The sequence below is a fragment of the Durio zibethinus genome, chromosome 9, assembly GCF_047325235.1.
Source record: "Durio zibethinus cultivar Kanyao isolate XHJ-2024 chromosome 9, ASM4732523v1, whole genome shotgun sequence".
NCBI lineage: Eukaryota > Viridiplantae > Streptophyta > Magnoliopsida > Malvales > Malvaceae > Durio > Durio zibethinus.
In genome coordinates this window covers 26,379,529-26,391,648 of record NC_143170.1, presented here as the reverse complement: position 1 = coordinate 26,391,648, position 12,120 = coordinate 26,379,529, and the positions used below count along the sequence as shown (strand labels likewise).

The 12,120-nt window shown below is 33.8% G+C and overlaps 1 protein-coding gene across 2 annotated transcripts; it reads left to right on the top strand.

The window, feature by feature from the left end:
- Nucleotides 1-4,806: 4,806 nt before the first annotated feature.
- Nucleotides 4,807-11,390, top strand: LOC111312934 (protein LONGIFOLIA 2-like). Of its 2 annotated transcripts, XM_022913697.2 has the most exons (7): nucleotides 4,807-5,093; nucleotides 5,265-6,050; nucleotides 6,754-6,824; nucleotides 7,162-9,249; nucleotides 9,334-9,484; nucleotides 10,282-11,116; nucleotides 11,213-11,390. In XM_022913697.2, the coding sequence occupies exons 2-7, from the start codon at nucleotides 5,906-5,908 to the stop codon at nucleotides 11,229-11,231; spliced, it is 3,309 nt and encodes a 1,102-aa protein (XP_022769432.2). In that variant the 5' UTR covers nucleotides 4,807-5,093; nucleotides 5,265-5,905; the 3' UTR covers nucleotides 11,232-11,390. The 2 variants fall into 2 exon arrangements, with proteins under 2 accessions (XP_022769432.2, XP_089622139.1); XM_089766013.1 differs by having other exon boundaries at nucleotides 10,282-11,360.
- The last annotated feature ends 730 nt before the right edge of the window (nucleotides 11,391-12,120 follow it).

Below are 12,120 nucleotides of genomic sequence, written 5' to 3'. Positions count from 1 at the left end.
GTCTCTCTTTCTTCCCCCTCTTACTGTTGGGTCCAATAAACAGCTAGGAAAAAGCCCATTAAATCCAATTAATTATTGTTGGTAATTATGATTATTATTAATTCAAGGGTTTTTTTTATATATTCATTATTAAAATTAACAATTCAATACTTTATCGATAAATCACAGGTCAGTTGGCTAATCCATGGCTGTTGTGTACTAACCAACTCAATTTATGCTTGAAACGGTTGTTGGTGACACCCTAAATTGTTATTATTATTGCCAAGGCATGTGCCATTGATGTTTTTGGATCTTGAATGATCTGTAAATTCCATTCTACAACTATTAAAATCGTTGGAAGATGTTGATTTTGTGCTTTGGTTAAGAATTTAAACAGGAAAAAGAACCTTCTATGCATATGATCCTTTCCTTTGCCTTTTATTTTTTTATATGTTATGATCACAATTTTCTGTTTAAATAGGCTGTTTTTTTGAGGTAGACATCTCATTTACTTGCCTAGTTACTGGATAATAATCTCCTTGTTTATTAAGTAACTAGCTAACTATAATTACGGGTAGCAAAGGAAATCCAATTTAAAACATAACACTTAATTTAGTTAATTTATACAGTCATTTTTAAGAGATAGTATCTAACTGATCTGAAATTTTAATTTTAATATCTGCAATCATTTCTCTATTTTTTATTACGATCACTTTTGTAAAAAAAAATTCAATTAGGTTTCACTTGTTTCTAATGTCTCATTAGGATTCTATATTTAATCAAGATGAACATGCTGTGATATTTTGTAAGGTATGAAAGTTAAATCGCATATTTATCTCCCTTGCAAATTTCTTTCATATCTCAAAGAGATTGATTTCTACATCCTTATAATTGAAGCTATATGACTATGTCTTCCCCTTGAAGAGAAAAAAAAAAAAAGATAAAAAAAGGAATCAGTTTCTACTTATAATCAATTCACACACTACATGATTATCTAAGCTGGGTGAACTATAAAATCAAAATATCAACACTTGATGGGGTTGAAAAGCTGGAAGAAAAGTTTGTTTGATTCAAATCCATTAACTAGTTGGTGTCTCCCATATGTAATTGGTTACCATGAAAGTTAGAGGTATTTATTTAAAAAAAAAAAAAAATTCATAATTTGCCTTCTTTGATCAAAAAATGAAATCTGATTCTTCAATCAAAACCTACTTTACTTAAAACCTAAGATCAGATCCGCAACCTCTTGTCATTCTCAAACTTTATTAAAATTAGAAATAACAAGGGACCTCTCCTTGTTTCATGTTCATTCAAATCCTTTTATGGAAACTATAAGCTCATAATTCTCTTCTCTCTCTCATATCATGACATTCATATAATTATTGATTGGATAAACTTTTAGGGTTTTGATTCCACCCTTGTTTGGTTATAATTCTCCCATGGATTGATGTGATGATGTGGCTATGCATGCACAAATAATGATGATTTTGGTGGGGATAATAGATGTTGAAAAAGTCTTAAGGCATAATGTGGCAATCAAGCAGATAGGAGGGAGGGTGTGTAATGTTCCCTTGGAACATGGGTTGAGATGATTGGGAAGGGTTAGTTGGTCTTTGCCTAATAGAGCTCAAGCATGCCACATGTTGTCTCTTCACTTTAAGCATGTGGGGGATTCATCTCACTTTCTCAACCCTTTCTCCATGTCCCAATATATAGATATATACATACATACATATATATATATATGTATATCACTATCATCCAATTATCAAACTGTATATATGCTTGAAATTGAATGGATGTATGTATTTGGAATGCATGAATGCATGCAAGGACATGCATGTTTCTTACAATGTTTTAGTAAAAAATGAAAGTAATCTTGCTTTAAAAAAAGAAAAATGAAAGATAGAAATTATAGCAAGCATTAATCACTAAAAAAATATAAAGAAAATCAAGGTAATTTGTTTCACTAAAAATATTCAAGACAAACAAAATGGTATGTATTGGACAAAATAAGTCAAATAGTAGAAATCTTTACTTCTCAACCCTCAAATTAGACAAGTACATAACAAAAATGAAAGAAGTGAAACACTTTAGGGTCATGCTATTTAAAGACCCCATTGGATTGATTTAATTTGATTATAATATGTATGATAATATTTTTTTATCAAAATATCAAAAACATGCCGACGAACATCAACGCATATACACACACACATATATATATATACACGTTCTTACATTCTCTTAAATTTTTGTTTTATTGTTGACTATTTATCCATTTGGGTGGGTGTAGGTGAAGCACTATTTTTTATTTGTCATTTTTATTATATAATATTAATTGTTTCTTTACAATAATCTTTATTGGCCCAAAAAAATTGTAAATAACATTACAAGGTCACAAAACTTCAATTTTTTTGTTCATGATTAATGAATTAATAAGCCAAATTAACGAACTGCTTCTAGAAGCAGTTGAAAAGTTGGTTTTTAATCAATTATTATTACATCAACATAATTATATAACACACATAAATAAAAATATTATTAATTATGAAAGTTTATTGACTTTGCCAATAGATAGGGTTTCTCTTTATATATTTAATAATAATTATTATTGTAAGGAGATGAGATTTTTTTTATAAATCAAGATTCAAATTTTACAAAAGCTATTCTAAAAATAAAATATTGAATGCATCATATCAACATGAGAATTATGTCTTTAAAATTATTTGAATCCAAACAAAATTTTGAAAATAATTTCGACCATAATATATATATAACTAAAAACCCATGTTGAAAAAATCAATTCTTATACTTGTTTGTTGCTAGGGCTGCAATGTTTTTGAAGAGACATTGCTTTTACACATGATAGAGAGAGGAGAGGAGGAAATAATGGGTGAATAATAAAATTACAAGCAGAAGCTTGACAAAGGAGGAGAGTGGTGGGCAGCCATGTGCATAAGGAATCTGACAATGCATTTGACATAGCATTTTCTCAGCTTTTGCTCATCATGAATTAAACACACAGCTTTTAATTTCCATTATTAAATTTTGGTGAACGTTAGCAATTCAATGGAACCATCATGGAGTAAATTTTATCATGTGTTATACACTTCCTTTCATGGAATTTCTCAATTGAAAACAATACCCTTCGGCAAAAAAAAAAAAAAAAAAATGTTAATCATCCTTTTTTTTTCTTCTTAAACATACAATTAATTTTCTCCAATTAGTCTTTGATTAGTTTGAAATATAATTCAATATTGAATAAATATTATATTCTTTGAAAAAAATTTAGGTCTTAATGGCTTCAATGTATGATGATGTGATCACATTATTTTATTGGCAGTTTTAATTTTTTATCCAACTACTTTATTTAAAATTTTTAAAGAAATATTTACAAAAGCAGTCATAGTTTGAAAAAAAAATTATAAATGTTGATATTTGAATCTCGGATTTATATTAATTCGTAAAAATGATTGTATGAACTAATTGAATTAAATTTCGGATGTATAATATTGAAGGAAAAGAATCAGTCTTTTATTATGGCCAGCCCTTGTGATCATTCTAAGAATAGAAAATTGCAAATTTTCAGCGCCTACTGGTTTCATGCTTTGGAAGCTCAACCTCTCACCTCCGCTATTGTCATTATCATCTTTCCTTAATCCATTAATGATTCTTTTTCTTAAAATTGATGATTTAGAGGGTAAAATTTTCTTAATTGGTGGTAATTACAAAGTTCTAAATTTATAAATTTTAAGTTTAAGATTCAATTTTTCTTTTCATGTGGTTAATATCCTTACTACCAAGAAACAAATCATTTTTACTAGAATTGTTTGTTATAATGTTCTTAATAACGTAAAACTTGTGGTGATTGATTCATGATGAAGATCAATCCAAAGAACAGTAAGACTACCCTAACGTCCAGTAATTTCCATGCATAACAGTATCTTGAAAAAATTGTAATATGATTAAGAAAAAAAATTATATTCTTGTTTGTAAAACACATTATATATACATATAAAAAAATCGATATGATAATTTTAGATATGATATAAAAAATAATATAAAAATATATATAAAAATGATACAATTTAAAATTTTAACAAAAATTATATACGAATTTGATAAAAATAAATATATATTTTATTAATATATTGATAATATATATTTTTTTTATTTTTATACAATATTTAATATAAAATAAATATAAATACATAAATTATCATATTTTTAATTCGATAATAATTGCTTATTTATTCCATCTTCCCACCTAACACATTTCTCATTTAGAGTAAATCAATTTTTTTTTGAATTTTCCTGCTGTTATAATTGTTTTTAGTTGGCAAGGATACGAGTACAATACAAGAATGTCCAAAGGCAATGTTGTTCTTTTGCATTTTCTAAATCTTTAATGTGAAGTTAAGCCAACTGTACTTGTGCAACTTGGATTTCTTACATGAAAAGCATAACTACTTCAAACTAAACCGATATTAAAATTTTCAAGATACTGACCCAATTAGGCAACACCTTTTGCTCAGCTTAGAACAGGATTTGTTAATTTTTGAGATGAATATGCTGATGAAAGCCTGATTAGATGGAGGGTCAAGGTGAGAACCAAAGGAGGGTACTTTGAAAAATGATTAGGTGACAATTGTTTGAAGAAAGCCACTTGTAGGAAGAGGAGGAATGCTTCTTTTCTCGTTTGTTCTCTCTCCTGACAGAATCACATGCCATGCAAACAGCTGTAGACCCACTCACATTCTCATCCCACATGGATGTTTGAGAAAAGACCCTACAATTACCCACAAACACTCACCTCTTCCCCTCGCTCTCACACACAAAAAAAGGAAAAAAAATGCATTTTTATTTGCCTAGTCTTTAGCTATGACTACAATGGTGTTTTATATGATGGAAAAGTAACAAACCTTCCTACCTCTTCTGAGTTTGTCTCAGAGGAACATCCATTTCTTTTTTTTTTTTGTTCTTTTTTCCTTCTTGGATCTGAAGAGATTCCTCTTACAGTTTTGGTTTCATTAGTTTGTTTTAGTTTCTTATAGTTATCGACTTATAGTTACAGGCAAACTGTTGATTTTGCGTACATATTGTGAAATGAGGTACTGGGTCCCTTCCTTTCTTTTTTTTTTTTTTTATTTTTTCCTTTTTGGTTGTATTATGAGGTTAACACAAGGCATTGTCTGGTTTGCCTGTGAAATCTATATTCATTAAAGACAGTTTTATGGTATCTTGGTAATTTTTCTTTCTTTTTTTTTTTTTTCCTCTCGCAGTTTTGCTTGGTTGTTGAAAAAAGTTTGAGCTTTGGACGATTTCATGGCAAAGCCAATAAAGGGATCTTAATGTTAATAAAAGAAAATTTGTAGGGTTTGAGTATATATTGCAAAAAGTCAATTTTGATATTGTGGGAGGCCAAACTTTATGGTTTTGAGTTGTAATTAGTTGTGTAAAACTGGGTTTCAAAAGTGATTTATGGGGACTTTTAGACATGCAGAAGGAAGCAATCTGAAATTTTGATGAATTCTGGTTTAAATGTACAGTTGTTTGTAGTTCATGTGGGAAGTGCTTTAGTCTGTTTAAGGGTTTTGGATAAAAGATAATATGTGTTTGAAATTTGGATATCTTTAAAGGGGAATGGTAGAAGAGGTAAAGAGAAAAAGAAGAGACAAGGGATTTCAAACTTTTTATTGGTTCTTGAATTGTATTTTGGTTTCTGAGGTATCTAATAGAATTGATTCTCAATTGGGTCCTTGAAGAGTTGCTTAGGCATCTGATAGCTCATACAGCACAGAAACTGATGTTATGGTGATAGAGAGGGAATGATGATTGCATTTCTATTGTTTGGAGAAAGGATGTTGAGGCTATAGGAATTAGGAGGTAGGAGGAATATTAGGTTCTATTGGTTGAGGAGAAGATGGCTGCAAAGCTTCTACATTCATTGGCAGATGACAACCCAGATTTGCAGAAGCAAATAGGATGCATGACTGGCATTTTTCAAATCTTTGATCGTCACCATATGCTTACAACTAAGCGCCTGAGCCATAGGAAGCTTCCTGCAGGTAGTTCTTTTAGGAATGTTGCTTAATCTATAATTTTCCTCTGAAAGTAATTCTTTTTGCTCAAGTCTAATACTAATCACTGATTCATGCAATATTCATATAAGGCTAAAATTGTTGCTTGTTAATTTCAATTGTATAATTCATCCACAGCATTGACCATTTCCAACAGCATTAATATCTATTAGCATCTGTATTTTTTATGTTTCTGTCTAATTTTAATGTTAGGTTTTGTGTTTTAATGGAACAATTATGAATGTGTATTCAAGTATTTCTGTGTTTTAATGGAACAATTATGCATGTGTATTCAAGTATTACTATTATAGAGCGGCCTATGCTCCAACTGATTGATTTGATTTCAACTGCTTTCTATCTGTACATTGATGATTAATGGAGGTGGAGTTCTTCCAACTGTTGAACTTGTGTTGTTGTCTGAAATTATTATTGAAGAGTCATTTGTAGATGTAGATTACTTATAGTACATTCTTAGGAGGCCCAAGTATAAGTATAGTTCTCTGATAATAAATGTTGATTACCCCTTATTTTTGTAGTTGCTGATTTCTCCATAGTTTTCTCAGAGCCGAGTTTCTATTTAAAGCACAATCTCATTTATTTGTTTTCCTTATTTGGTATTTTGTGAACTCAAAGTAAAAAAACAATGGGAGTGCAGTCTAAAGGACAATCTAACCCTTTCACATCTTTACAGGTAGCTCCCACTTGAGAAATGGAATCCTGGAAGGGGATTCAAATAATGCATACTATCGAACCACAGCAATGGTACATTCCTAGCAATTTGCTCTGTGTTTTCTCTTCTCCTCCCCTCCCCCTTCACATCTCGTTTTCTATGTCATGCAACACTGGATGGTTTGTAGTTCATTTCTTCGCTAAGTAGTTGCCTTTCTGACATATAAATATTCTCAATATTATATCATAATTCTATCCTGATGTCTTGGTTGTGACTACGTACACGAGAAAACTTTCCAAAATCTGATTGTGCATAGTTTCTGACCCTAGATAGATACTGAGTACTCAGATTGCATCTATAATTACAAAAAGTTACTAAGGCTATCCTCGTTTTTATGGAAATCTGTCCTTACAGTCTTTTGATTTCCAGGAAATGAATATAAACAGAAGTGTGAATGAGAAACAAAGAATCTCCACAGAATCTTCAAGAGCCTCTTTTTCATCCTCGTGCTCATCTTCCTTGTCATCACTGGATTGTAACAAGACAGCTCAGCAAGATGCCTCTTCTTTTGACAGAATCCTTTTTCCTGAAACTCCCTCTAGGGACACAGTGATGAACCAACCAAGTGCTTCTTCACATTTGGGGTCACAAAGCCTTGACCTTCGAGATGTGGTCAAGGACTCAATGTATAGAGAAGCCAGAGGACTATTGGTTAAAACAACAACCAGAGAGGAAGTATCGGGCAGTACCGTGAAGCATAGAGATTCACCAAGGCCATTTCAGCTGCCTAAATCAGTGGATAGGTCTTATGGTGTTGGGATCATTGGAAAGCAAAATGTGCCCGCTGATCGGCAAGATCCTCTTAGAGTTCTTGCAAAACGTCGGGAAGCACCTTGGTACTACAACAATGAAGCTAGAGAACTTCAAAGATCATCACATGAAGCACATGGCTCGTGGAATTCAATGTCAAGGGATGCTCCTCGATTTTCTTATGATGGAATGGAGACTAATCGTTTATCTTTTGAATCACGAGACACCTCCAAATCAACACCAAAGCTTAAAGAGCTGCCAAGACTTTCTTTGGATAGTAGAGAAAGGTCAATGAGGGGTTCAAATTACATTACTAAAAGTTTTCATAATGGTGGCAACTTGAACAACAGAGTTACAAATCCACCACAATCGCCAGGAGCCCAGAAGCGCCCTCCTAATGTTGTAGCCAAGCTGATGGGTTTGGAACCATTGCCAGATTCTTCCTCAACTGGTGATGGGCAGTTGGGAGTGATGAAAACCTGCTCTCTTGAAGATAACAATCCTTTCTCGCAGCCACTAAGAGCAAATGATCTGTACAGGCCAACCAGAACTTCTAACTCTACAAGAAGTTCATTAAAAGACCCAACATCACCACAGTGGAAAAATCCTGATTTGTTCATGAAACCTGTTTCCGATTCAAGGTTCCCAATTGAGCCAGCACCATGGAGACATATGGATGGAAGTAGAAGTTCTCAGAAACAACCTCCCAAACATGTAAAAGTTCCAGCCAAGATTCCAAATTCTTTCCCTTCAGTTTATAGTGAGATTGAGAAAAGATTGAAAGATCTAGAGTTTCAACAATGTGGAAAGGATCTCAGAGCTCTTAAACAGATACTAGAAGCAATGCAAACAAAGGGACTCCTTGAGACCAGGAAAGAAGAACAAGCTGCAAACTTCGTGTCTCAAAGAGACTATGAACCAAAATGTAAAAGCCCTAGTCAGAATCTGAGAGGCCAGCGAAGCCCACAGAACACTCGCATCAATGCTTCCACTACAACTAGGGGTTCAGATTCTAGTAGAACATATGAATCTCCAATTGTGATCATGAAACCAGCAAAACTTGTTGAGAAAGTTGGTATTCGTGCTTCAACAATAATTCCAATAGATGACTTTTCTAGTCTCCCCAAGATTCCTAGTGTGGGATCTGTAGATAATAACAAAGGTTCAATAAATAGTCAAGCAGCTAGATATCATACTGCCAGAAACAATCACAGCGATTCTGCTGCCAGCTCTACTGATAAGAGAGCTAGTAGTAAGAATATAAGGTCCATGCAGTCTTTAACGAAACCTCCAAAAGAAAGCACCACAACTTCAGTAAAGAATTCAGGATCTGTGAGCCCAAGACTGCAGCAGAAAAAGCTTGAGTTGGACAGGCGATCTCGTCCACCTACTCCACCATTTGATCCAAGCAAACCCGGAAGGCAATCCCACCGGCATTCCTCAGAGTCAGGTTCCCCTTGTGTTAAACATAGATCAAAATCTCACAACATGCAGCAATATGATGAACAACTCAGTCAGGCAAGTACTGAATCACAGTCTTCTAGTCACCAAGGAGATGACTTTTCTATCCAATCAGACAGCAATATTATCTTTGAGTCCAAGTTAGATGAGGAAGTTACCAGTCATGACCAGTCTCTTGAGATCAGTAGTAGTCAAAGCCCATCCATGAAGGCTGCCAAGTACTCAATTTCTGGCATAAAGCAGAAAGTAGGTTATATTAATCTTGAGTTTTCACCTTTCATCCAATTGTTCTTTTTGGTTATCTTACCTGTCATGTTTTGTTTTTGTCAGAAATCAACATCAACACTGGTTGAGGATGAATCAATGACAGAATTTGCTATGGTTGCTCCAGAACATCCAAGTCCGGTTTCTGTTCTTGACACCTCAATCTATAGAGATGATGCACCATCTCCAGTAAAGCAGATATTGAACACCCCAGAAGGTAATAATTCTGTTTTCTAAGATTCTTGATTTGGATATAAACTGTTGTTAATTAAATGCTGTTGGGTTGACCCATTCAAAGCATTTTTATTTTCTTTGTCAGACATTTGATTGCAAGACTAGATAAAATTTTAAAGCATCATCTTACTCAGTATTTTTAACATGACTCTTTTTTTTTTTTTTGTAAAGGGGGGGGGGGGGGGAGGGGGAAGAATGTTTCATTTTTAAATGCTAAGGATTATACAGGATTATACACGTTAGTTCAATTTTAAATCTTCCTCCCTGGATCCTGCATCTTTTTAGAGTAAATTTTAAACCGTGTTTGCTTATCCCAGTAACCTTTCTAGAAAATTTACAATTCCATCTTAGTTACCACAATTTGTTGTTTTCCGGGATGTAATGCATTTCTGCTGTGCATATGCACATGTTAATTGAACATCCAAATAATAACTAAAAAGTAGAATAACAAAACGCAAAAGGCAAAATGAAGAAGGAAATTGTATCATCATCTTTCATTGTGGTTGCCACCATTGCTATGTTTCTATAGGCTATATTAGAGAAATTGTAGTTGTATTAGGATGCATAAAGTGCAGTCCATCAATTTTAATTCAGTTAGCTGTGAGTCTTAGACTGGTTATAAACCAAAACTTCCTTCTACCCGCCTTTAACAATAGCTCTATTAGCAGCATATGGAGTTTAGATTAAGAATGAACAAATACTACTTGTCTCCTTGTCATTTTCTTATGCCATGCAAAGGGATCTATGAACTAAATCTCACTTGAATATTCATTGTGTCAGGTAATGATGCTGAAGGTTTCAATGACAGTCACAATGAAGAGCAATGGAACCCTGCGGATAGGTGCTTGTCAAACAACATGGGGTCTGGTCTTACCTCAGAGATTAATCGCCAGAAACTACAGAACATTGAGCATTTGGTCCAAAAACTTAGAAGACTGAGCTCCAATCATGATGAAACCAGCACAGATTACATTGCATCACTTTGTGAGAATACAAATCCTGATCACAGATACATTTCTGAGATATTATTAGCCTCTGGCTTTCTACTGAGAGATCTTGGTTCTGGCTTGACAACATTTCAGCTCCATCCATCAGGCCACCCCATCAACCCAGAGCTGTTCTTTGTTTTGGAGCAAACGAAAGCAAGTTCTTTGCTATCGAAAGGAGGGAGTACCACTGGAAAGGTTTCCCGTTCAAAGCCAGACCATGAGAAGTTCCATCGAAAGCTTATATTTGATTCTGTTAATGAGATTCTTGTTGGAAAGTTAGCTCTAGTTGGAGCCTCTCCAGAGCTTTGGATAAATTCTGGCAAGCTGGCAAGGAAGACCCTCAATGCACAAAAGCTTCTAAAAGAACTGTGTTTGGAGACAGAGCAGCTTCAAGCCAATAAATCAAAATGCAACCTGGAGGAAGAGGAGGATGGTCTGAAAAGCATCTTGTGGGAAGATGTAATGTGTCGATCAGAGAGTTGGACAGATTTCAACGGTGAGATTTCAGGGATGGTTCTAGATGTTGAACGGTTGGTCTTTAAGGATTTAGTTGATGAGATTGTGATTGGTGAAGGGGATGGTTTACGAGCCAAGCAAAGTCGGCGAAGACGACGGCTGTTTTCCAAGTAAACTATTTGCAGATTGTCTTTCTAATTCTTCTTCATTCACCTTTGTTCTTCCTCTGTTTGTTCTGATTTAAATTTTTTGTTTTTGCATGAAAGCATAATGATTCACGGATAAGAAGTAAGAACTGCAGTCCTATGTTATATGATAAAACATGTTCCATTCTCAGATCATGACACCATACATATTTGTAAGAACAAGTATAGGATCAGACCCTTTGTATATGAGCTCATGTTTTACATTAATCTTATTCCTGGTGATCAGCCTATAATCTATGTTTTGTGCTTTGTCTTGTAAGCTGAAGTACAGTTTAAGTATCATTATAAAGTGACCAAGTGAGAAAACATACAGCACTGAAAGAAAAGAGAAAAAATGGAGTTGCCATTTGTATGTCTTTCATTAAACTTTCTTTTTGTATAGGCTTAATGTATAATTCGATTCTTCAACTATGCTATTCTTAACAATTTGATATCTACAGAAAAAAAAAAATTTACAATTGAATATCCAAATTTTGTTTCATCAAGTATTTTATATCATTAATTAACATTATTAGTTAAATTGCTGACGTACGTGATAATTATTAATCTATAAAAATCAGCCACGTACAATAATATTATTGTGGTTGTTATTTGATCACATAAGCTTACTATTGTGTTTAGTCGAAAATAAAATTTGAATACCTAACGACTTGAGCAATGAGATCGTGTTCTAAAGAAGAAAGGGGAGATCGAATCTACGGCGAATCAATGCTCTCATTTTCTTTGCTTCTTTGCTTTCAACCCCGACCCTCAACGGAAGATGATGAAGTGCTGGCATCCCTGGGTGAATTCGCCTATCCATAACAATCCAGATGGTCCAATCTCTGATCTACGGAAGTCGAAAGTGAGTAGCTTGCTCGTGACATACTTCACCTGCTTGCCCCTCACGATGCTATGGCTGAGCTTTTCAAAATCCCTTTAGTTGGAGAAGAGCTCGGATCCTCTGTTTTGTACGTTGGGCCCTTGGG